This window comes from Trichomonas vaginalis, chromosome V (assembly GCF_026262505.1).
Source record: "Trichomonas vaginalis G3 chromosome V, whole genome shotgun sequence".
Classification (NCBI taxonomy): Eukaryota; Parabasalia; order Trichomonadida; family Trichomonadidae; genus Trichomonas; species Trichomonas vaginalis.
The window spans coordinates 25,750,596-25,774,854 of NC_067207.1; the positions used below are offsets into that span (position 1 = coordinate 25,750,596).

General features: G+C 34.1%; 11 protein-coding genes and 3 pseudogenes across 14 annotated transcripts, besides 6 other annotated features; 3 read left to right on the forward strand and 11 right to left on the reverse strand.

The window, feature by feature from the left end:
* Nucleotides 1-8,252: part of a mobile genetic element that runs on past the window's edge.
* On the reverse strand, nt 2,173-2,718 carry TVAGG3_0402580 (annotated as a pseudogene). The gene has a single exon. A coding segment is annotated over exon 1 (546 nt).
* TVAGG3_0402590 (uncharacterized protein) lies at nt 2,755-3,234 on the forward strand (the record flags this gene model as incomplete). Its single annotated transcript, XM_051232802.1, has 1 exon — nt 2,755-3,234. The coding sequence occupies one exon, from the start codon at nt 2,755-2,757 to the stop codon at nt 3,232-3,234; it is 480 nt and encodes a 159-aa protein (XP_051102532.1).
* Nucleotides 3,251-3,670, reverse strand: TVAGG3_0402600 (protein of unknown function, DUF4108 family; the record flags this gene model as incomplete). Its single annotated transcript, XM_051232803.1, has 1 exon — nt 3,251-3,670. The coding sequence occupies one exon, from the start codon at nt 3,668-3,670 to the stop codon at nt 3,251-3,253; it is 420 nt and encodes a 139-aa protein (XP_051102533.1).
* Nucleotides 3,708-4,139, reverse strand: TVAGG3_0402610 (uncharacterized protein; the record flags this gene model as incomplete). Its single annotated transcript, XM_051232804.1, has 1 exon — nt 3,708-4,139. One exon carries the CDS (start codon nt 4,137-4,139, stop codon nt 3,708-3,710), a length of 432 nt encoding a protein of 143 aa, XP_051102534.1.
* On the reverse strand, nt 4,972-5,265 carry TVAGG3_0402620 (uncharacterized protein; the record flags this gene model as incomplete). Its single annotated transcript, XM_051232805.1, has 1 exon — nt 4,972-5,265. The coding sequence occupies one exon, from the start codon at nt 5,263-5,265 to the stop codon at nt 4,972-4,974; it is 294 nt and encodes a 97-aa protein (XP_051102535.1).
* TVAGG3_0402630 (protein of unknown function, DUF4106 family) lies at nt 5,782-6,318 on the reverse strand (the record flags this gene model as incomplete). Its single annotated transcript, XM_051232806.1, has 1 exon — nt 5,782-6,318. The coding sequence occupies one exon, from the start codon at nt 6,316-6,318 to the stop codon at nt 5,782-5,784; it is 537 nt and encodes a 178-aa protein (XP_051102536.1).
* A 101-nt stretch (nt 8,253-8,353) lies between the features above and the next one.
* Nucleotides 8,354-9,655: a mobile genetic element.
* TVAGG3_0402650 lies at nt 8,450-9,575 on the forward strand (annotated as a pseudogene). Its single transcript has one exon. A coding segment is annotated over exon 1 (1,126 nt).
* Nucleotides 9,656-10,769: 1,114 nt separating the features above from the next.
* Nucleotides 10,770-12,852, reverse strand: TVAGG3_0402660 (protein of unknown function, DUF4106 family; the record flags this gene model as incomplete). The annotated part of the gene is made up of 1 exon (XM_051232807.1): nt 10,770-12,852. A coding segment is annotated over one exon (2,083 nt), but the record flags the coding sequence as incomplete, so codon positions are not given.
* A 1,504-nt stretch (nt 12,853-14,356) lies between these two features.
* Nucleotides 14,357-15,129: a mobile genetic element.
* Nucleotides 15,130-15,250: 121 nt separating this feature from the next.
* Nucleotides 15,251-16,088: a mobile genetic element.
* Nucleotides 16,089-16,193: 105 nt separating this feature from the next.
* Nucleotides 16,194-16,222: a mobile genetic element.
* Nucleotides 16,223-16,818: 596 nt separating this feature from the next.
* Nucleotides 16,819-24,259: part of a mobile genetic element that runs on past the window's edge.
* Nucleotides 17,491-17,727, reverse strand: TVAGG3_0402710 (uncharacterized protein; the record flags this gene model as incomplete). The annotated part of the gene is made up of 1 exon (XM_051232808.1): nt 17,491-17,727. One exon carries the CDS (start codon nt 17,725-17,727, stop codon nt 17,491-17,493), a length of 237 nt encoding a protein of 78 aa, XP_051102538.1.
* Nucleotides 17,776-18,234, reverse strand: TVAGG3_0402720 (repellent protein 1 family; the record flags this gene model as incomplete). Its single annotated transcript, XM_051232809.1, has 1 exon — nt 17,776-18,234. One exon carries the CDS (start codon nt 18,232-18,234, stop codon nt 17,776-17,778), a length of 459 nt encoding a protein of 152 aa, XP_051102539.1.
* TVAGG3_0402730 (uncharacterized protein) lies at nt 18,265-18,591 on the reverse strand (the record flags this gene model as incomplete). Its single annotated transcript, XM_051232810.1, has 1 exon — nt 18,265-18,591. The coding sequence occupies one exon, from the start codon at nt 18,589-18,591 to the stop codon at nt 18,265-18,267; it is 327 nt and encodes a 108-aa protein (XP_051102540.1).
* TVAGG3_0402740 (uncharacterized protein) lies at nt 19,431-19,565 on the reverse strand (the record flags this gene model as incomplete). Its single annotated transcript, XM_051232811.1, has 1 exon — nt 19,431-19,565. A coding segment is annotated over one exon (135 nt), but the record flags the coding sequence as incomplete, so codon positions are not given.
* TVAGG3_0402750 (uncharacterized protein) lies at nt 20,626-21,167 on the forward strand (the record flags this gene model as incomplete). The annotated part of the gene is made up of 1 exon (XM_051232812.1): nt 20,626-21,167. A coding segment is annotated over one exon (542 nt), but the record flags the coding sequence as incomplete, so codon positions are not given.
* Nucleotides 21,569-22,544, reverse strand: TVAGG3_0402760 (annotated as a pseudogene). Its single transcript has one exon. A coding segment is annotated over exon 1 (976 nt).

The window sequence follows — 24,259 nt, forward strand, 5'->3', positions numbered from 1 at the left end:
AAAACATGTTAGATCTAACATTCTAACATAAACATTATTTTTGTCTGATTTACGCTCATTACGATGAAGAAGTCTTGACAAAACATGTACGTTCATGTTTGACAAAACATTTACGATGAAATCATGACAAAACATTTACGAAGAAATCATGAAAATTCATGAGGTTAGAAAACATGTTAGAAAACATGTTAGATCTAACATTCTAACATAAAATATATTTTTGCTGAAAAATGACCAAATTTCATGAATTTCCTTAAGATAGAAAAAATAAAGTTAGTTTTATTTTTTTTATTTTTTTATTTTGTATGTAAGAACATATATGACAAGCACTGAGTTTGAAACAGTTAAAAAGATAGACAATGAGACCAAAATAGTTAGAATAGGTGATTTAAACGTAAGATACTCAAAGAAATACAACAAATATTCTTTGTCAGACATTATATCTCCATCTGGAAAGAAAACAAAGGACTGGGTTAGAATTGCTTCTACTCAGAAAATTTTGACAAGAAATCCTGAGCTTATGATATCGGTAAGATTCTATGGAACTACAGCATATCTTATAGACAAAAGTCTTATACCAGTAGTTTTGTTCTGGATTGACCCAGTTGTTGGATATAATTTCATAACATATGGTTCATTCGATACGGAACGTTGCAGTGAAGGCTTACTTTACATCGTTCAGAAACCGAAGGACTTCAATACAAAGAGATATAAGATAGGAAGAACATTTAATATAAGTAGTAGATATGACTCTACAGTCAATAGAGTTAAGGTTGTGTTTGTAAATGATATGAGAGCTGCTGAAACAGAACTGCTTGAAGTTTTTGAGAAAAGGTATGGTGCTCCCACGAAAGGTAAAGAAACGTTTGAAGTAGATGAGATAGATAGTGCTATAAAATTATTTGACGAAGTTGCTGAAAAATACATGTAAAGCGTTTATTTTTGGTCTTTTATACAAGATAGAAAATAACGCTAATTTTATTTTTTTTTATTTTTTTATTTTGTATGTAAGAACAGATATGTCAACAACAGAGAACACAACAACAGTTATAGTCCATGAAGCCATAGATGAAGAATACGAGTGGGTTCAGTATAACAAACAACTCCGTCTCATTCGTTCGGTCAAAGATGACATGTACCAAATGCAAAGTATTTTGAATACTCTTCGTTCTACAAAGCAAGCATATCATTGGTTTGAAAACCAACAGACAAAAGAACTTTTAGAAGAATTTCCTCATATGTTTGCGTCCCTCGGAAAACCGAGGAACGAGATTCCGTACGAAAATCGTAAAAATTTGCCAAATGGTTTGAAAGGATATTATGTACATAGACTTCTTGTAAATGCTGTTGCAATGTGGGCTTCACCTCGCTATGCTTGTTATATTTTCATGATGTTAGATGAAATTCATAGACAAGAACGTGAAGAGCTAGAGAACAAGCTTGAAGCAAAAGACAAAAGCATTCAGAAAAGAATACCACGTTCGGTACCAAAAGGAAAGGAAAAGAACTATAAGTATATGATTTATACTGAAGAGAATGGAAAATGAAGAAGACAGAGATATGGTTATGTTGCATTTAGTCAGAAGAAACAACAAAAGCTTTTACGACCTTGCTAAGATTTACAAATCTGACAGAAATTGGTTCTATCGCGAAAACTTACCGATTTCAATGACCGAATGAAGATGTGAAACAAATAGTTCAAGATACGTTACTCAAACACACTATGATATTAAAGGTTGTACAATACTACATTCAAAGAAGATTTGCCGCTACTGAAAGAAAAAATAACAGAGTATTTTGACAACTTTCAAACAAGTAGGGTAGATGAACCATTTATTTTTCAAGCTTGACTTTTTACAATTTGAACTTTGTTCGCGTAGATATGAATTCTGAAAGAAGTATGAGGGTCTTGTATGACTTTGTACTTCTCCCATAGTTCATGTCTGTCAAACTTACCTGCCATGGACTCTTTCATAAGTTCCATGAAATCGTCTTCGGACAATCCGGGGAAAAGTATGATATCAGTAAGTATTCTCTTTACATCCTTACTTAAACTCTTTGCTGTCTGTACACAAATGACAACAGAGATGTTTAAAGTGTCTGAGCTTCTTAAGAATTCGACACATGTTCTTGTTCTCTGTTCTTTAACAAAGGATGAGAAGCAAAGTCATCTAAGATAAGAAGACATCTATGAGGGTAAGTCTTCCAATCGTAAGATTGCAATTTTCTTCGAAATGTATTCTATCTCTTTCTGTTTGTTTCTGAAGTGTTTCTTCTCTAATATTCTCTGCATTTCCTCATTTGGTCTTTAAACTTAGAATTGACATACTCATTTATAGCATTATACTTCAAAACTCTTCTTTGGTACTTCTTTATCCAATCTAACAACTCAGTATCCTTTATACATACTAACTTAGACTTCTTTATAATATCTTTGAACGAATTGACGGTTTGGTCAAATTGACCAGAAGTACTACAAATGACAACTAACTCATAGAATGGGTTCTTCTCATCTAGTTCTTGTTGTTGTGCAGCCATTTTAAGATAAGTGAAAGTCTTGCCCGACCCAGGTGGTGCGATTAGACCTGTTATACCATTCTGAGCAAATAAGAACTTGTCATGTATAGGCTTTATCTGAGCATTTTCTAACTTCCTCTTGTTCTTGTTTAAAACATTCTCAAATTTCTTGTCAATGTCAGCAAACTTTTTTTCTAACATATTTTTAGAAAAATTAAAAATTTTATCTTTTAGGAAATGTCTAGCGATTTCGCTATCTATATTCGAGACAAGCTTTTCGACAGCAAAACATCTGTAGACCATAAAATCTTACATAGTGTAAACAAGAAAGGTGAATTTGTTCTAAAGTTCTGTTTCTGGGAATATGACAAGAACCATAAAACATTAAGCAGAGAAGTCTTTAAGTTTGTCAATGACAGACTTGTTGACAGAGATGACGCCGATTGGAAAGATGAAGTCCAACAAAAGTTCTTAGAATGCAAAGAAGACACATGCGCTGTTCTTGAAGATGAAATAGAAAACAGAATAGAAGAGCTATTAAAGGACAAAGACCTTTTACAAAAATATGGTTCTGAGAAGTTTGACATAACTCCACCAGAGAAGAAGAAGAAGAAAGAAAAGAAAGAGAAAAAAGTAGAAGAGAAGAAAGAAAAGAAAGTAGAAGAAAAGAAGAAAGAACCTGAACCAGTTCCAGAGAAGGGGAGATATGACATGTAAAAATAAAATTTTATTTTTAGAACATTTCTGGGTCAATGTCAATGTTCTCTTCCTCTTTAGGAGCAAACACTGGCTTAGACTCTAAAATCTTTTTACCCAATTTACCTTGAACTTCAACTATCCTAGACTCATAATATTCATAGTCGTCTGTCTTCTTTGGTTCATAAGGTATAACAAGTTTGTATGCTTTGCCTTCTTCGAGTTTTGAGAACTTTCTGTCAAAATTTTCTTTGACTGTTAACAAACCTTCTATGTCTAAGTCTTCAAATTTCGCACCATTTTTAGTCACAATAGCAAACTTAACTGGTTCGATGTTCCAAACTTTGTCAAATGTAGACTTTTCAAAATTGTAGAAGTAAACATTCAAATATGCGAATGGAGCTAACTTATCTTTGACTTCTGTCATGTACTTGTTTACTGAGATGAATTTTGCCATCTTTTCTATCGGATAAAAAAAATATTTTTTTTAAAATTTACTCAGAAAAATTTTTCTTTGTATATACACCATTCTGAACATCTAAAAGATTTTTGACATTTGCCAAGAATGTTCGTTTAGACGCTGTCATATAACCATACTCTTGACAATATTGTTTATATTCATCGTACAATGACCTTTCATCTAAACACTCAAAGTTAGTCTCATCTATAAACAGTTCATATACACTCTTGTTTGCTTCTAACAATGTTTGTCTCTCTTCGGTATGTGGAATTTGTCTTGGATTGAACTTAGAAATATCTAATGTCATAAAATATGAGAACAAGTGGTTGTAAAAGTCAGATGTCAAAGTTTCTGCTAAGTCGTCAAAATATTCTGTATCTTGCATATGAGAATCTGACGTTCTGACAACTACATATCTTCTGTCAGAACTTTCTAATTTCATCGGAACAGCATTGTTTGAAACCATAATGAAGTTTGCAACATTTTCACAAACTCTTTGGTCTTTATATTTTCTTTCAACAACTCCAACTTTGTCTGTTATAAGACTCTTTAAAGCATCTGAGTTCAAAACTTTTGTTGTATCTATACTTTGAAGTTCGTTACATACTATAAGTTTCATATTCTCTATTGAGGAGTTAAATTTACCGCAGATGTTTTCTATGTTTGTCATATTAGGGTTCGAATAGCCCTCTAACAGTTTGCATAAGATATCTGTAAAGAATGTGTTCTTACCTGTTCCTTGTTTTCCAATTATAATGAGAGCAGTTTCATTTTTAGCACTTGGATGTTGTAAGATGTTTGCAAACCAACATAAGATATACTCATAGACTCTTTCGTTTCCATTGCATATAATTTCTTTGACATGGTCTAACCAAGCTTCTATAATATTTTCTTTCCATTCTACTTGTTCGTATTTATATCCAGTGAAGATAGAATAGAAGTTTGGAGAAGGTGTATAGAACTTTATACCTCGAACTGAAAAATCTTCTAACTTTGACAATAAGATATCCCAAGCATCTAACATCTTCATGCCAACTTGTACGACTTTTATTTTCTTAAGTTTCTGTTTACATTCTTGTTCTGAAACTATGGTTGCTCTTGGTTTGTTAAAGACAACATCCCATTCTTTCATAACATAACATTCTGGGGCAGAGTCAACATAAATGACTAAACGTTTCAAATTCTCGACTGCTTTGTTATAGTCTCTAAATGGACACATATTTCTGAACGCTTGGAAGTCATAAAAATCTGAAACGTCTATTTCTGTACATTTTTATAAAAATAAAAAAATATTTTTTTTATTCTTGACTTTGTTGTTGCATTTGTTCCATTTGTTGCATTTGTTGTTCTTGAGCTATTTGTTGTTGAAGTTGTTCTTGTAGTACAATACTTTCACCAGTTGCATCTTCCAATTCGAAACTTTCTGCCGTCATTGACAAATACATAGGACATAAAAGTTTTACAGGAACAAAGTTTGCGTCAACTAAGGTTAAGTTTATGTTTGCTAAAGTGTTTGAGTTTACTAAAGCTGAAAACTCTGCATTCGAATGAACAATAGGCAAACCAGCAGAGAAAGTGTTGTTTATACGCATGAGTATCTTTTGGTCATAGTAGTTTCTGTCGACATTCGAATAGCACTTTGAACCTAAGTTTGAAACAATATATAAAATAGGTGTACTTAAAGTCAATGAACAGACAAACCTTGTATGACACCTTTTCCTGTTATAGGAAAACTGTTGTAGTAAAAACCAGATATAAGTTTTGTATTATAGCTCATATCGTTTATAGTAAACTCAGTCGGACATCCAAACATAATGAAACCTGCTCTAGTTGCAGCACATGTTACATCCGTCCTTAAAGTATTAAATAAGTCAACAAAACCTGTTGGTGGTATATCTGAGTAAGTATCTTCAAAGAAGTATTTTTTACCATTCACAACAACAAAGTCTTCTGGTGTCAAAAGAGCAAAACAGGCTTTAGTCGTCATCGTGTTTAAAGTTAGTTTACAATATCGTCCTTGAGGACTTTGTAAGTTTGTTGTTATAGAATTATATGACTCAGGGTTTTTAGTCGTAATAGTATAAACCACTATGTCTTCTGCCATTTACTTAGCAAGTAAATTTTAATGAAATGTTGTGGTCGTCAAATATTTTTATGACGTCTGGGAAACTATACTTTAAGTTCAACGTTTCACCTCCTTTCATAACGTATATCTTGTCAATGACATTATATGAAACACCACAGCAACTAATGTCGGGTTCTATTTCTTTGATGTTTATATCGTCTGCCTCTGTCAAAAGTTTCAATAGTTCTTTCAAAACTTCATGAGGTGCAATGACATATGAGTTCACTTTTACAGGGTTGTGCTCAACCAAGTTTAACATTATACCCAAAGCCTGACAAATCTTCTCCTGAGTTTTAAGTTTGTCTTTAAGTTGTTGGTAGTCGTTTCGAATATCTGCAACAGAACTTAAGTCTCTGCTAACTTCAGGGTATGTTGGTTGTTCTTTTACAGGAACTATTGTTATACCATCTTCGTCTTCGTATGGTTTCCCCACTTCAACATCTCTTTCTTTGACATTGACAACAACACTTTGACTGTTTGTTTGAGTTGGTGAATTTAACTTCACATCTGCCATCGCCATTAAACCTTTTGAAACACTTACGCTTCTATTTTTCGGAAATGACATTTTTACTTAGAATAAAAAGATGGACGTATTTGAGTATCTCTTCGAATTGAAGCAAAACAAAGTTTACACACACAAACAATACAAGTTCATTGACAGAGTAGTTCTTTACACAAACAATGGAAAATGTTATAGAATAGCAGTCTTTGCTGAACCAAATATTTTCATAAAGCAAAGAAAGTTGGTATAACCGAGATGGTGAAGTTCTTGAAGCAGACAAAAATATAACAACAAAACTGACCGATATTTCTAAAGGTAAGTTTATAATACAATATTATATCAAAACTGGCGTACTGTCAATATTTGACGGAGAGGAAAGTCAGTTCAAGAACAACTTACTGACCTGCTGCCAAAATCTGCTCGATGGAAACTGTCGTTATGCCAATCTGAGGAGCCCCAGCAGGTTTCATCGAACGAATTTTCAAAAGAGCATCTTCCGTGAAAAGTGCTATTGGTTTTGTAAACTTCTTTGCTCTCAGTTCATCTGGACCGTCTCTGTCACCAGTATATTGTATTTGAACTGTACCAACAGTTGAAATACCACCCATAAAGTCTTCTGAGTCAGCAAATGGAATGCCAAGCCAAAAGTTTGAACGGTCTCCATTTGTATATTGAGTTTTTTGACCTCCTGTATGAGTCCATACTTTCACATATGGCATAATAGAACTTTGCATTTCAGGGTTAATGGTTGTTTGTGAAGTTGTTGTTAAAGTTCATAGCATCTAATGTCAAGTTGTATGACCTCATATCCTCAACTGTAGAATATTCTTCTCTTGGATAGTATTTGCCATCTATGTTTATATGGTATTTAATACCAGGGTTGTTAGAAGCAAGAATAGTCATTTATAGTTCGTCTGAACAGTACAAACATAGTATCTGCATGTTTCATTGCAGTTGTTAAAGCAATATCTGTTCTTGCACCTGGGTCAGCACTTTGGTTTCCAACTTCACCTGCAAAGTCTTTGACAGATATTTGGTGTATAGGGAACATAAGTGGAACTGCAATATATTTGGCAGCTAAAGCATTTGAAATATCTGGGTCCAACATATAGACTGCAAGTCTGCTTTTCTATTCTCTTGCATTCAAATTTTTCGCATGTGAACTTAACTGGGTCCCAAGCATCTCCAGAGCATTGAAATAATAGTTTACTTCAGTGTTGAGGTTTGAGAAACCAAAGTCTAAGTCAACTTTGTTTTTGCAAAAGTCGGCGAATGACATTTTATTTGTTCCCACTACTTCTGTAAGAGTGAATGGGTCTTGTGTTGGTGCAATGACTAAGTTATTTTTGCTTGGAGTAAGTTTCAATAGAAATTTTTCCTGCCCAGTTTGGCAAGTATCTTAAAAACCTGAAGATGAGGAAAGATGACAAAGGAACTCTAAGTTTCAATTTTACTTTGGTTACTGCTGCTGCAGTTTGTCCAGAAAGGTTAACATAAACTCCTGGAACGTTAGGGTCAAGTCTTCTTATTTTCTCAATAGTTGCATACTGGTCTGTTTGTTCTCTAGCTTGTGGTTGTACTGAGTTTCTCAAAGCGAACCATTCATAGTTTGCCCATGTTACTGTTTGAACTAAGTCAGAGTTAGAATATATCTTATATCCCATGAAAACTTCTGGAGCATATTGGTATCCGACATAGAAAATTCCATTGCAACCTTTCTTGTCAGACAACTTGGCAGAAGGTTTTATTTCAATGTCTTGTTCCACGTATAAGAAAGAGTTGTCAATAGAAATTATATGAAACCTGTCGCATGCAATATCTACTGTTGTTGAAGAACCTTCTCCAAACTCACCTACGTTTCCATAAGAAACAGCAGTTGTATATTCGTAAGTTCCAGGAACTATTTCTGACCTTCTAATGGCATTGTCGCATTCGTTATACCATTCGGAAACATTTCCGTTCATTGCATCCAAAACTGTTGGCGTTATATTCTGAGCGGCGTACATTTCATATGGGTAAAAATATAGAATAGTTGGATTTATGTGTCATAATATAGGGTGTCCAAAGGTGCGTTTAGCACAGCGCTCTATATGAGACTATTAAAGGAGATATATGCTGATTATAAATATATAATAAAAAATATGAATATATGTATATGATGAGTATGTTGTATTTTGGCGCCATGCCGGGATATAAAATGAATTTTGAGACAAGAGGCGGTTTCGCGGGAAATTTTGGCGGGATTTTTTTCATTTTTTTAATGAATCATAAAGAAAACATCCTCGCTCTTGCAAAAAAATGCAAAGACTGTAAAAAATCTACGAGACATTGGTAAAATGCTTCGGTATGGATGCTCCTAGCTATTCCACTGTAACGTATCATGTTAGGATGTATCACTTCATGAACAAAAAAGGCGCCCATTAAAAATTGACAAAAATTGCCGGATCAAAGAAAAATCAAAGCAATTCTTCAAGCGCTAGATGAAGACCCAAGAGCATCACTCAGAAGGATAGAGGAGATGACAAAGATACCACGTACAACAGTCAGTTATTATCTGCACAATTATTTGAACTACAAACTAGCGTATACACGTTGGGTTCCGCACAACCTTAATTCAGTTCAAAAAAAATCTAGAGTCCAATCTTCGAAAAGAGCTCCTCTCTATATTGCGTGCGTATCAATCCAAGAAGTTTCGCTTTTTAGTAACAGGGGACGAGTCTTGGTTTCAATATGCAACAGAAGCCAAAATCATGTGGATCCCGAAGGATGAAAATCCGCAAACATTCCCGAAGAAAAAAATTGACACACCAATGATTATGTTGTCGGTTTTTTGGGGCGTGAATGGCATCATCGCAATTGATATTCTTCAAAAACCTAATACGATGAATGCTCAGTATCTAATTGACAATGTTCTTACTCAAATTATCAATTCTGATGAGTTTGAGAAATCCAAACAACAAAAACAAAAGTTTGCAATTCATTTTGATAATTCAAGAGTTCACAAAAGTCATAAGGTAATGAATTACTTGGTGGAAAACAATGTCAAAGTTGTTCCAAACTCAATTTATTCACCTGATATTGCACCCTCTGACTTTTATTTATTCGGCACGCTAAAAAAGAGAGCTGAAGGACGCGAATTCGCGAGTCCAGATGATCTTGAAAATTTTGTAAGAGAGCAATTTGAGCAATTTTCTCATGATGATTTAAAGCGTGTCTTTCAAGCCTGGATCGATCGTTGCGAACGCGTGATTGAATCCAATGGTGATTATATTTAAATAAACTTTATATATATGTAACTTGTTTATTTCTATTCGCAGTATTCAGGTTTGTGCTAAACACACCTTTGGACACCCTATAGAACCCACGTGGACCAAGCTTTACTTTCTTCCTGGCTGAGTTTTTAACTCTTCTTTTTCCTTCATTGCCCTCTGCTTGAAGTTGTTGCATCTTTGCATTATGTTCATCTAGTATGTTGCAAATTTCCCATGTCCTTTTTGCCTTTTGGCTCTGGTCGCCCATCTCAGGTAACCTATATCCTAGAAAGAGTTTGTCATAGTCTGTATTTGAGTCTTCGCGTATTGTTTGCATGACTCTTTCCTGAGTTTCCGGTTCAAGCTCTTCAAACAGTGCCTGTCCATATGGAATAAGCTCGTTTCCAAATATATGTTTTTGTAGCCATTCTGGTTTTCTTTCCATGTTACCAACTATATCTTTTGTGAATGGGAAAGCTTTTACCCAATCTTTCAGTCTTGCGTCGTTTATTTCTGTAGTTGGTTTTATTTTGTCAAGGAACATGTTTTTCAATACTAACATTTCATTTGGTACTGTCCATTTGAGTTTTCTTAAATATTCATCCCTTCTCGGTTCATTGTCTGCAAAGTAAGTTTTTATGACATTTTGTAAACTTTCATTTGCAAGGTCATGTACAATAGGTTCTCTTCCTTCTCTATCCCTAACTTTCTTTCTAAACTCTTCACCAAATATACCATCTCTATGGTTCTGTGTAGTTCTTTGAGATAAATGTTCTAGAACGTCAGGTGTTATATTTCCATCAGCCATGTTCATTTCATACTGGTCCAAAATATCTGCATCTTTCATATCTTTCAATGGCATTAAAGCCGCGCTTAAAATACCAGCTATATCTGGTTCACCATTGACTTCCATTGCGTCTACAACTTCTTGGAATTGTGGTTGTAAGTTTATGAACCACCTATCCGGGTTAGCTTTATGACCCCATCTCATTGTAGTTCCATCGTCTGCAGAAACAAAAGTAGGTTTGTTTCCATCTTGGTTAGGTTCTGAATGAACTTTAAACAATGTTTCATTTCTATATGTTTTCTTGAAATTTAACCTTTTATTTTCACCGAGTTCATCCGAAGATTGAACGTTAAATGCTCGTAAGTAAAAAGGGTTGTTGTATTTGTGTACATTTTCTTTCAGTACTTCCATTCTATGCTGAATATTTTCATCTGGTGTTGGAGTCTTTTGTATGTCGGCAAACATTTTTCGATATTCTTCTACTATGTCAGCCGAATTTTTTTTAGACTCTTGGAAAGATTCCATATTCACCTCATACTCTTGTTGAGGGTCAAGATTTTTCGGCTGTTCCAAATCTTCATCTAGTTCTGTGAAGTTAGTTTCCAAAGGAGTGACTTGTTCGTTTCCTTCAGGCTCTTCTAGCTGTTGTTGCTGAACTATTTCTTCCATGTCTGGTTGTATCTGAACTAGTTCTTCCTGTGGAGTTTCTTGTACCTCATCTGCTGGCATTTCATATATTCCGAGACCGTTTTCAACAATTTCCCTATCTACGTCATCCGCATTCATAAGCTTTTGTTCTTTCGTTCCGTCTCTATTTTTTACGCGTTTCATGACGAAAGTTGAATTGTCATTTAGCTCTGACATCAAATATCTCGGAGTAAATTCATCCATGTCATTTGGATGATATGCTATTAAATCATATCCCTTAGCGAGCTTGTATTTTCCAGGTTTGAGATTATATCCGTTTTGGTGCTGAGCCATAAAGCTAAATAGGTTCGGGTCAGTATTTCCATCCTTGAACTTTCCAATAGCTTCTTTATATCTGTCACTAAAGTCAACAGTATCTGGGAAACCACACTCTTCTTTAAGCATTTTTAAGAATTCTTGGTTTCCTTGTTCTCTACTTCTTTTATGTCCTTGCTCTGTTTGTGGTTGTTGCTGTGCAGTGTTTTGAACTGTTGGTTGTGGTGCAGTGTTTTGAACTGTTGGTTGTGGTGCAGTGTTTTGAACTGTTGGTTGTGGTGCTGGTTTTGGTGCATGCCTGTGTCTGTGTCCATGTGACGATGTAAATGTTTTAGGTAGTCCTGGTGCAGGTGCTTCTCTTGGAGGGTTTGGTGGTATATAAGTTCCACCAGCTGGCACATATGTTCCATCTGCAGCATAATGTCCTACCTGACTTTTCGTTTTTAAGAAAGCATTTACTAGGTCTGTTTTGGTCTGTTGTAACTCTTTTTCTTGACTTTCCACAACAGTTGCTCTAACGGCGTCATAGGCACTTTGAACTGCCTGTCTCGTTGCTGCATCTGTTATTTTCGTCATATTTTGTGCTACTTCTCTTAACTCTTTGTCGAAACCTTCAGACTTCAGTTTCTTTCCAGATGAGAAGTCGTTCACTTGTTTCACCTTACTATGAAGAGCTTCGAAGGCGTTCTTAAAGTCAGCATTTGTTAAAGCTTCATTTGAACTATCTTCATCCGCTTGTATTTTTGTCCTTATTGACCCTATGAGTTGGGCTGCTTTAGCGTTGGCTTGGGCATCTAACCAGTCATTGTTAGCTTTTATATATTCTGCGCTTTTCATTGCCTTTTGCATAGCCGCGTCGTTATTTTTACTTTCTTGTGCTAAGTTTTCATACTGTACGGTTTGGTTTTGCAACTGTAAAAGTTTTTCTGCCTTTACATTTGCTTCAACTTCTTTTTTATACTCATCGCTATCCATATATGTCTTCAGGGCTTTTTGTTTTATCTCTTCATCTTTCAGTATTTTATATTGAGTAGTATGGTTTTTCAAATTTATGACATCTTGTTCCATTTTTGCTACTTCTGTTGCTTTTTCTGACACTTTTTTCGCATATTCCTCTGTACTTAGTTCTTTCAGTTGTTCTTCTTTCTTCTTTTTCTCTACGTTTAACTCATTGAGTTTCTTTGTGTGTCTGTCATATTCTAGTTTCTTTTCGTTTTCACTTATTTGCTTCTGTATGTCTATGTTTGACTTTTTGACATCTGTTATTTGATTTTTGAGTGAACTCAAATTCATTTGACTTTGAGGGTTATAGGCTGTTCCGTCTGCAGCTCCACCATAGCCTGCCATTTTCGCTAAAAGTGCCGCTCTTAAACCTCCACTCTGTGCACCAATGACTCGGTTTAAAAGCATAGGATTGCTTGACATTTGTTGCAACATAGTGGGGTCATTCAGCATTTGTTGTTGCAACTGTTGTTGTGGTGTCAGTTTTACTTTTGGATGTTTCAATGCTCCCTTCCTCTTACGTATATTCTTACGTAGCTTACGTGGCATTTTAAGTGAAGTTAAAAACATTTACGATGAAGAAGTTTCGACAAAACATTTACGATGAAATCATGAGTTTTCTACGATGTTAGAAAACATGTTAGAAAACGTGTTAGATCTAACATTCTAACATAAACATTATTTTTGGGTCATTTACGCTCATTGTCTATGTTTTGTTGAGACTTCTTCATCTAATTTCTCATGAACTTTCTTGTCTATGTTTTGTAAAGACTTTGTAAAGTTCTTCATCGTAAAGACTTTGTAAAGACTTTCTTGTCTATGTTTTGTAAAGACTTCTTCGTAAAGACTTTGTAAAGACTTTGTAAAGACTTCTTTGTAAATGTTTTGTCAAGACTTCTTCGTAAAGACTTTGTTGAGACTTCTTCGTAAAGACTTTGTTGAGACTTCATTTATACTAAACATCTTCGGGGGCTAGAAGGCACGAAGTGCCTGGAAGCCATCCCCCAAGAAAAAAAAACTTCATTATACTCATTCATCCTCAGGGCTAGAAGGCACGAAGTGCCTGGAAGCCCCACTACCTTTTTTTTTCTTTTTTTTTTTTTTTTTTTTTTTTTTTTTTTTTTTTTTTTGTGTAATGATATATTTAATCATACAACTATTTTATTTGATGTAATTCTAAAAATTCTTTGTTGATATTCTCTCAAATTTTTGGAATCACTTATAAGTGGTAGTATAGTGAAATGTTCTAATACCTCATATTCATTCATTACTTTCCATAAGCTAATATCCTCTTTTCAAATATTCTCACACAGGATATTATTGAAATTTATTTGAAATAACAAATTAACTTTAAAGCTTAACAAAAATATCAATATTACCTATGGCAGTCCCAACGGGAACCGCGGTAATTTACCGAGGTTTCCGCACACCGGTTCCTTTTTTAAGGAATTTTTTAGATTAAAAAATATGCTTTGTAAATCATTTTTTGTAAATCGGCAAAAATTTGGAAATATTCTGACGACAATAAATCTGGGAATAGTATTTGAAATACGAGAACAACCTATTTAAAAGTGTTTCGCTCGATTTTGTATAATTTCAAATTTTCGCATATAGCTTTCCGTGAATTACCGTGATTTTACCGCCACATCAATAGTTTACGACACTTTTTCCGTAAATTGAGTAGTTTACTGCACTTTTCCCGTAAAATTGAGTTACGGGAATCCGTAAGATTACCGTACCTCACTTCTAGTTGAAAATAGCATTAGTATATAATAAATAGATATATTCTTCATATTTTTGATTTTGAATTACGGAAAAAGTGAGTTCAGAACTTCCAATTATTATTTGATTAATTATGTTAAAAATACTATAAGGAATTAAAATACATAATGTTGAAATTTGAATTACGGAAAAAGTGAGGGTGAAAGTGAAGTGAAAAAGTAAGATATTTTTTGTTGAAATAATCATAGTTGTACAATTTTGAAACTATATGTAAAGCTATAAATTGAATAAATTCAAAAACAAAAATTGTTTATTCTTATTAATAAATTTAGAGTGCGGGACAAATTTGCCAAATGTCACTTTTTCAATAACCTTAAATTACACTTTTCTATTTTTTTAAAAAATAACCTTAAATTATATTTGAAGAAATTATGTCTATGATATATGTTTTATGCTAGAATCTTGGAGTTTTCATGCACTACACAAGAGCTCCAAGGTTCCAAGAGTGAATGCTCAATAGCAATTATAGAGATGTACCTTTTCACAATGACTTTTACTGATTAAATTTAATCAATAGAAGACATTTTGAAAAGGTACCTCTACAATTAGATATACAAGAGATTCAAAGCTTCATTTCAGATAGATTTGAAACTTTGAAACTCTTAGTAGATTTTGAGTGAATGCTGACAATCATCTTTGAGAAGGTTTTCTTAAAGAAAACCTTCTCAAAGAGGTTTCTCAGGAGCCCTGAGGCTCCCTTTCGTAATGATTGGGAGCCTTGGGGCTCCTGAGACGAAGAATGGCTTCGCCGAATCTTTGATCAGCAGAGGCCAAATGAAAAGGCTTCTGCTGATGGATTCTCAGGAGCCCTGAGGCTCCCTTTCGTAATGATTGGGAGCCTTGGGCTCCTGAGACGAAGAATGGCTTCGCCGAATCTTTGATCAGCAGAGGCCAAATGAAAAGGCCTCTGCTGATGGATTCTCAGGAGCCCTGAGGCTCCCTTTCGTAATGATTGGGAGCCTTGGGGCTCCTGCAGCAGAGTATCGCTCCGCTCCATTAATTTTTTTTAAAAAAAGTGCCGTGTGGCAAATTTGTCCTGTTCCCATAAATTTATATTAAGGGTGCACACGAGAGGATCATGTAAACTTCAGAATTTAGAACCTTATTTTAGGCATTATCTTGGCTACCTATTTAGGCTCGAAAAGCAAAAAATATCAAAAAATTGTTATAGACCGAAAATAGATTTTTTCGGTTTTCTCTTCAAATAATTGAAAGAATGATACTATTATAGGTTTATTATATTATATAGCATATAATCATGCTATAGCCGAAAATTATAAGTTTTGAGAAGATTGAATATAACACAAATAAATTTGAATGTAAGTTAAATTGCTTGTTGTTTTTAATAGCTATTTAATGAGAAATCCAATATTGCAAAATTCAAATTGAATGATTGAAAGAACAGAAAAAGTCATTCTTTTCAATTTCGAATATGTTTCATTGTATTTATAATTATATGGCAAATAAGATATTTAAACTTGATTTTTGAAGGAAAATTCACAAAATTGAATAAATTCAAATAATTTTTATTCAAAAATAAACTAGTTATTTGCGTTTAATACTAATTATCTATTCAAACTACAAAGTTTGTAATTTAAAATATTTTGTGAGATCAGATTGAATTAATTCAAGGTTCTTTTCAATTAATATTAATGACCATATTACGCATTTTCGAACATTCTAAACCAAATATATAAAAATGGGAGACGAATGTTAAATTTGCTAGACATGGGGGAGTTGTCTGCAAAGTTTTAGCTCTTATCTCTAACAAAAAATTAATTTTTAAAAAAAAGACCGAATACGTTTCACAGCGAGAAAAAAATAAAAGGCAAGATAGAATTTTCTAGACATAAAGAAGTTGTTTACCGAGTTTTAGCTCTTATCTCTAACAAAAAATTAATTTTTAAAAAAAAGACCGAATACGTTTCACAGCGAGAAAAAATAAAAGGCAAGATAGAATTTTCTAGACATAAAGAAGTTGTCTACCAAGTGTCAGCTGTTACTTCTTCTCAATACTGATATAAAATAAAAATCTTTATTATTTATTTAACCTTTATTGTTTCATTAAACTTCATTTATTTTATATTATAGTTTTATTCTTTTAGCTACTTGTAAAATAATCTAATTTTATATCATCATTTTACCGGATTATTCTTCAGTACATCGATTGTGTATCTAAAATAATATCATTATCCTTATTCTGTTTTTTCCAAAATTCTTTTAAATATCTTTTTTGGTTAGATTACTTTATACTTTTTACTTTTATTTTTTAATTTCAAAAAAAATTTGGTGATTGTTCTATACTGTTACAATGTGCATTATCATATTCTAATGAATTATTCATTACATACATTTAAAAAACTTGTTAAAAATGAAATTAAAAAATTATGTTTATTATTACGCTGTGAATGTGTCAACAGCGGTCATGCCTGTATCTGTATCCCATATTTGCCACAACCTTTCTGTATCTGCATTTGTGTATTTCGGTTTCAGCTGATACATTTGATTTGGCGTGTAATTTGTTCCAGTTAATGGATTAATTGGGAGATCTTCATGCGGTGTGTTATTATTGTACTCCCAAATAAAGGCAGGAATAGCCTGAATGCTTTGGCAGCGCTCCAATGTCGGCCAGAATCTCTCAATCTTCCCATTTTGGTAGGGAGAATGAGAGTCTGTATGCCGCCATTGGACGCCCCAAAGATCAAGTAGATCTTGAAAGGCGCCCCTATTTTCAGTTAGTATACAAGTCTTGGTATGGTGGCACTGCGCACCTCTTTACCCAATACTTGTGAATTTGACACTTTACAAAACCGTTAACGTATATTTTACAACACGAACGCAAAAACTAATTTAACCTTAAATATTTACAAAGCCGCCAACCACTTCACTAACGAACTCACTAATGTAAAAAATAAACGTTCTCACTATCGTTCTCACTAACGACTTCACTAATGTTCTCATAAATTTTCCTCAATATCTTCATCATCAGTGTTAACCCTATTGTAGTCATACTTGAAGCCATAAACTTTCTCTAACTTCTTAACGTACAATTTACATAACTTACCTTCGTCATCGTATGGTTTAATGATATAACTATTTCTATCTTTATACACAGTCAATGAAAAGTCAACTGGTCTCGGATGTATTTGAAAGAACATGTTATGCTCAGGAAGGAAGAATAAATGTTTAAATGTATGTTTGTTATACTGTGGAATTCGAATGAGTTGCTTTTGTTCTGTCATTTACATCCAAATAAAAATAAAAATAAACTTAAAAATAAACTTAAAAATTAATGATATCACCACCCTCACACGTATGAAAACATAGCACAAAAATAAATTTAGGTGAAGAGGTGAGATGTCACCTGTTTTTTCACCTCTTTTTTCACCCGTTGAATTCATTACTTTATAACTCTCTTCCTTTCTCCAACTCTTCTAACTTCTTCTTAAGTTCAGCAATGTTGTCCTCATGAAGTTTAATCTTCCTTAATATACCTTCTCTATCTAATGGTTGCTTTATCTTTCTAAACTGAACTCTACCATCCTTCATAGTATGAATGTAAAAACCTTCTGGAATAGTTCCTGATTTAATGTATTCTACCAAAAACTTTTGTTTCATTGCTTCAGTGACTTTAGTCGTCATTTCAATCAAATAAAAATTTTAATATTAAATAAAAATAACGTTATTTTTTCAGTAAGGAAACGCAGGAGTTTTACGATTTATTTGAGGCGTGGGTTCTGGTTTAAATGTTGGAGTCGGTTTAGGAGTTGACTTTTGAACAGGAGTTTGTACTTCCATAGGTTCAGGAGTTATTGAAGGTTTTGCTTGTGAAGGCGTTGGTTTTGGCGAATGTGTCGGAGTTTGTTTAACTTCAGCTACTTCAGTATTATTTATAACATTTGCTTTGTTTCTTTTCAACATCATTACTGCTCCTGCTGTAGCTAGCAAACCTAGTGGGAGACCATATTTTATATAAGGACTTGACCAAATGCTATTTTTGACAGGAGCTGGTGGAACACCTAACCTTGGTGAGACTGCTCTTTGCCATTGTGCAGCTCGTAAGAAATATTCAATAGGTGCTCCATAATCGTTTGGTAAAGTTTGTTTCATAGATGGTGAAGGTTCACGAGAGCTTGATGAAGAACTCATTTATAAGCTTTAAAAATAAACGTTCATCCTTTATTCCTCACTGTCGTCAGTTGCTAAGTTATAGTCATCTAATCTTATTATTGGGATTCCATTAGCACGCACCTGAATGGCAAAGCAACAATCCCTCATAAATCCAATAAGTGGCTTTGGTACGTTTTCAGTTGCTAGTTCAATAGGTCCTTTAACAGACAATTTGTATGTTATTGGAGCAGTAGATGTTTGACCTTGCTGGAAGCAAAAGTCCACTTCTGTTGGAAAACCACATAAGAAATGTGTGTTGTCATAGCTATCCCATTTATGTTCCACACTACCATCATCCACCAATGACCTCATAACATCTTCATTAAATCCTATCATATCATTGTTTGTATTGCAAGCGTTCGCAACCATTTCATAAAATACAGGTCCATATGATTTTTCAGGTTCTGCAGGCATATTTCCATAAGCTCCCATGGAAAGCTGAAGATATTTAAACTTAGGGTTCTCAAAATTAACATAATAGTTGTCTTTCTTTCTAAATAGTGCCCAAATACTTTTAACATTAATAGGCGTATAAGCTGCTGTAAATGTTGCACTTGAACTATCTGTATTCTTTGAGAATGAACCGTCCATAGGAATCCAATCCATAACTTTAACAGGAAAACATAAAGCCTCGTTTGTATAATGTTCTACAAGTTCTGTATAAATGTTAGGGTCTAAAGAGAATGACTTTGGATGAATGAAACATTCATTAAAATCCATCTTTGTTCGAAATAGTTGCTGGTTTACAGTTGTAATAGTAACTGTTCCACTAGCTTCTACTGCCTTCGTTATCATAGTGAATGGTTCATTCCATGGAACAAATTTATTTGTCGGTGGATTTGAATCTGAAGCAAATGCAACTTTAAGAGTTGGATTGAAAGCAATGATATCATTTACAGATATAGATGTGCATTGTAAGGCGTCGCTACTGAACTTTACTTTAAGCTGAATGTTTCCTGCAAAAGCTGGAATAAATCGAATAGCTTCTAATGGAAGGAATCTTCTAACAGGAATTCTTAAACGAAGCTTAAAATCAAATGATTTTCCTGCTGTAATTGGACCACTAACAATTTGTCCTGTTCTGCATGTTCCCGAATGACTCCATACATCTTCATGTCGAGTCTTTGAGAAAACATCTACTTTCTTTATTTGTTCGGTAGTTTGTGAGTTTGAAGTTATATATGCTTCTTCTCTTGCGTTGTCTTGAGAATATACGATACGACCATTTGCAAGGATTTGATATCCAGCAACTGCATAGAAAGCGTCATCGAAACCAATCCAAAATCCTGGTGGGTTTGTTTTATTGGAACCTGAACCAATTTCTTTATCTGCAATAAATTGACCTTCCATTTTATACGTAATGAATGTATTGTAAAGGTCCAACATATTTTCACCAGGAGGTGAGAGATTGAATGTTACCCATGTGTTATCTTTAGCAGTTCCAGGTTGTGATGGAATCTTTGCGTCAGAATATTTTCTATTAGTGTCACCAATTTGAACTGCATTGTCTATGATATCGAAATATGAGCGAATCTGATGAATATGCTCTGCTGGAGTAAATTCGTTTAACTGTTCGTTCTGCATGTATTTACTTCAGATAAAAATATCTATTTACTTCATTATTCTCACTCTTCTTCTTGGTATTCGTGGTGGAAGTTGTTTCTTGACATTTTCAATGAACTGTACATTCTCTTTTTGTCTCAACTTCTTTCACTGGCGGGTCAGGGTTCTTTGACTCGGTTTGTTTTTCAATGAAATTCACGAACTTTGCAATAAGCTCTTGGTTCGTTATTGAAAGAACATCTGGCTTCTTTTCTTCTTGTTCTATTGACTTTTCAGTTTGAACAGAAGGTTTTATATGGACTTCGTGGGCTTCGCCCTTGCTATGCACCTTAATGTTGTCGCTCTCTGTATTCGCTAATGGAACCTTTCTTTTTCTTACGTATATTTTACCATCTTTACTCTGACTTACGTAATAGAAAGGATGTTGTATTCCTCTGGCGTCATTTAATATAATAGACTCTCGTTCTGATTTTGACAAGCTCATTTTACATCGGTTAAAGTTTTAATTTAGTTTTTTATCTACAGTCAAATGACTCAGACAAGCCCTACGGACAAGACCCAAGGGGTCATAGATGTTGAAGCATTGAAGAAAGAAATTCGCGAGCAAATTTTATCCGAACTGAAGGAACAAAAACAAGAACAAAAGCCAGAGAGACCAAAGAGAAAACTTAGTGAAAAAACTAGCTGCATTAGCTGCTGGAAGACAAAGAGACCAACGGCAAGATGGCGAAGAAAGCTAGAGAAGAACAAAAAGCTAAAGAAGCTGAAGCAAAGAAAGAGTAAATGGTTTATTTTTATCCGAATTAAATGTATAGACAAATACCTTTATCTGTTGCGTTCAGTAGTGAAAACCCTGACGTCAAAATAAAGGGGAACAGAGTAACGTTTAAGTTTCCAACAGACTGGATTGTGAACATAAATGAAGAGAAGTACATTGGCATAACATCTATGTATATAACACGTGCTTTCAGAAAGGTTGACTTTATACTTCAAGTCGAGATAGAAAATGACGAACAGTCTTTAAGCGCCCAAAACATTCACATATACAAATACTTTAAAGACGATACAACATTGCAACAATGTATGATTTCATTTAATGAGATGTTCGAGAAAAAGTTCAACATTGAAGTACAAACTTTACAGCCTTTACGTGAGTTTCTTGCACAACTGAAAGAAGAAGGTAGTCAGCCACAACTTATAGACTTTCATTATGAATTTAATGAAAATGAAGATGGAACTCATGACTGTCAATTCATTGTATTCTCACCATTCAATGAAGTCGCTAAAGAGAAAAAAAATCCATTACGTATAAGATTTCAAATCTCTGAACCAAGTGATGATTTCAAGAATGTTTTCAATTATGATGCAATGCTTCCGAGGAAAAATGAATTTTCAAAGATTGTAACACCTGGCATTTGGGATAGAAAGCAAGCAATACTTTACTCTAATATAGCCAAAGGCGTTGAAAATGAGTTCATTGGTCATACAAGAACTTCACCACTTCCTAACCCTAAATACTATAAATTAACTGGCTTCAATCGTGAGTTTTGGATAGACATGTTCTCCACTCATGACCATAACTGCCCAGTGTTCTTACCTCCAGACCATAAGGACTGTCTCTACATTGAAGCACAACTCTTAAACTCTACCATCGCAGTATTGTAAAATCTACGCTAGCTTTATTTTTATCACGAATGACCTCATTGCTGACAAAAATAAGCCGCTAGCGGCAAGGGCGAAGCCCATGACCTCAGAACTTCAACTTACGAATAAAGCTTGTTTTAGTCGTTATTGAAAAGTTGAACTTTTCAGCAAAGCAAGGTTGACATGACTTACATAAGTCGAATGCAATCTCTTGACCATCATAAAGTGCTTTGTAAAGTTTCATTAAACTGAACTCAGAGTCTTTGTCATATGTTCCAACAGGTATGTGAATGTTCTTATCTTCATTGTAATAGCATTGTATAGCTTCAGGAAACATTTCATTAGCGGTTAAAGCAATAACATCTTGCTTCACGCCTTTCATTCTGCAGTGAAATGCAACTTCATTTAAATCGTTAGTGAGTAAGTCAATGTAGGTCTTCTTTCCACAAAATATTGACTTGTATGCTAAACTTTGTTTTCCAGGTGTTATTTCTGCAAAGTCGCTATGAAATTGACCAAGGTTCTTTCCTATAAGTTCGCGACCATATCTCTTCTTAAACTCTGCTGCAAGCTTTGGGATGTCTTCATTATATAAGTGCATACTGTCGGTATCCTGGTAAAAGATTTGAAGTCCCATGTCCTCTGCAGTACAGAATACTTCATTCATAATACGTTTTGACATAGACAGAATATTAACACCAAGTGGACAGAAGTTAAAGTGTCTGCAAATGCTTTTCGTTAGCTTGAAAATAGTTTTATCTGAACCATCCAAACCTTCGAACTTCACTATATGGTTGTAATTTCTTATAGCATATCTTATAGCATCTTTGTCATTTACTATGGTTATTTTTGACTCAATAGGAGATAGAATAGTTTTGCCATAAATGCTGTTCAGAATGAGTTTTATAATTTCTTGTAAGGGGTTTCCTTCTTTCTTATACTTTAACCTTAACTCAAACAACTTCTTTACTTCATCTCTTATTCTCATATCTCTGTTTCCATCGTAATAGTATCCTTGCAACACTTCACATTTGACACCTTGATTTTATGAGGTCTTGTAATGTTATATGGTCAACAAACATGAGACAGCAAGTGTTTGAACTTCTTGGAACGTTAAGTTCTGGATTTAGTTCAGGGTTCGCAAAACTATTAAATGAAAGTGTCTGGTATACCAATCTCTGTTATCTTAATGAGAACAAAGAAGCCAGACATAAACTTTTCACCAATGGGTTCCTTTTGGTCATCATCGAATAAAATGTCTCATGAGATACTCTGTGCTTAGCATCTCATCCTTCAATACTTTTGGAATTCCTTCTAAAGTATAAAGTCTTGCTATAGCTGAAGGATATAATGAAACAGTGTCGAAGTCAGCAATGAGTTTCTTTTTGCTCTTTTGTTTCATGTTATCTGACAACATACATCTTCCACTTGAATGCATCTCGAAATAAATTCTCTTGGTTTATTTGAGAGGTCATAAAGATTTCCATTCGGGAAGTTACTCTGTTCTCAAACAATTTGTTAGCAATAGAACAAATACTAACGTTAGTCATAAACGTTTAAATCAAACTCTTTCAATAAGTCATTGCGGAACTTTACAAAACCTTCTCTTAAAATTCTTACATCTTGTTTTGCAGTAAAACGTGCTATTTTTCTAAGTCGAAGTGGTTTTTCATCTATTCTGCAACCTTTGATGGAATCTATGTTCTTCATAAATGTATCTGCATCATGGATAAACTTACATGCTTCAGAAATGACACCAGTTTCTGTTGTCATTTGCTAACAAAACACTGCTGTAGTAGTTATATGGAAATACTTCTCGGTCCTGTTTGTAAGTTAAACATAGCAGGAAATAGTTTAAGCTTCTTATTTATAACACTGTAAGAGTCTTTTATTAATAATTGCCCGTCCTTTATATAAGCCAGTTATTTGCATTGTTCGTGAACCTTTAATGATGGAGTTCCTTTCACTTCTGTCATGTGTCTTAAGATGAAGTTTATGTCATTAACTGAGGTTGTGAAATATATTAAACTCTTGTCAGGAAGTCTTTCCAAAATTCTGTTGCACAGTTTTGACCCCAAATGCTTTCACTAACTGAACCATCTTCACTGTCATAACAGATGTTAAAAGCTTTATGAAAGCCATCCGTACTACACTCAAAGTCAGCAAAGAAAACGTGCTCAGGTATGAATTTACATTTAGCTTTATTTACTTCTTTTGACTCTGCTTTTCTTCTTCAGTTGTACACAATACTTTGGAGCATATGTCAAAATCTTTAAATGGTGCAAGGTTCTGTTTATATAAGTCAGTAGTATATGTGAAAAGTTCTCCATAAGAAATAGGTTCGAAATATTTGCACTCCCACAATGTTTTCATAACATCCCATACGGTGTTGTTCTATCATAACGAACTACATATTTATCTTCTCTCTTTGTATATATTTCATCTGTTTTTCAATGTTCATTCCACCACACTCCTTCAAGATTTCTATATAGTTTCGAATGAAGTATGTTGTCATTGGAAGTCTTTCATTTAGCATGTAGTGGTCTTCAACAAGAAGTAAGTCAATAGTTCGAACAGTTTCACATTCTTTTGGTATATCTCTTTATTTCATTATGTCTTGAGTCATTGAAATAACCAATGGTAACATTAAATGATATACCTGTTGCGTCAGAAATTTCTTGTACTTTACTTTGAGGAAAGTCTCTAACACGAATGACTTCTCTCATGTGGTCAATAGTTTCTTCATTTACTCCAGCCTGAATGCAAGCATAAACGAAAGCATTATCTTCTGTCATAA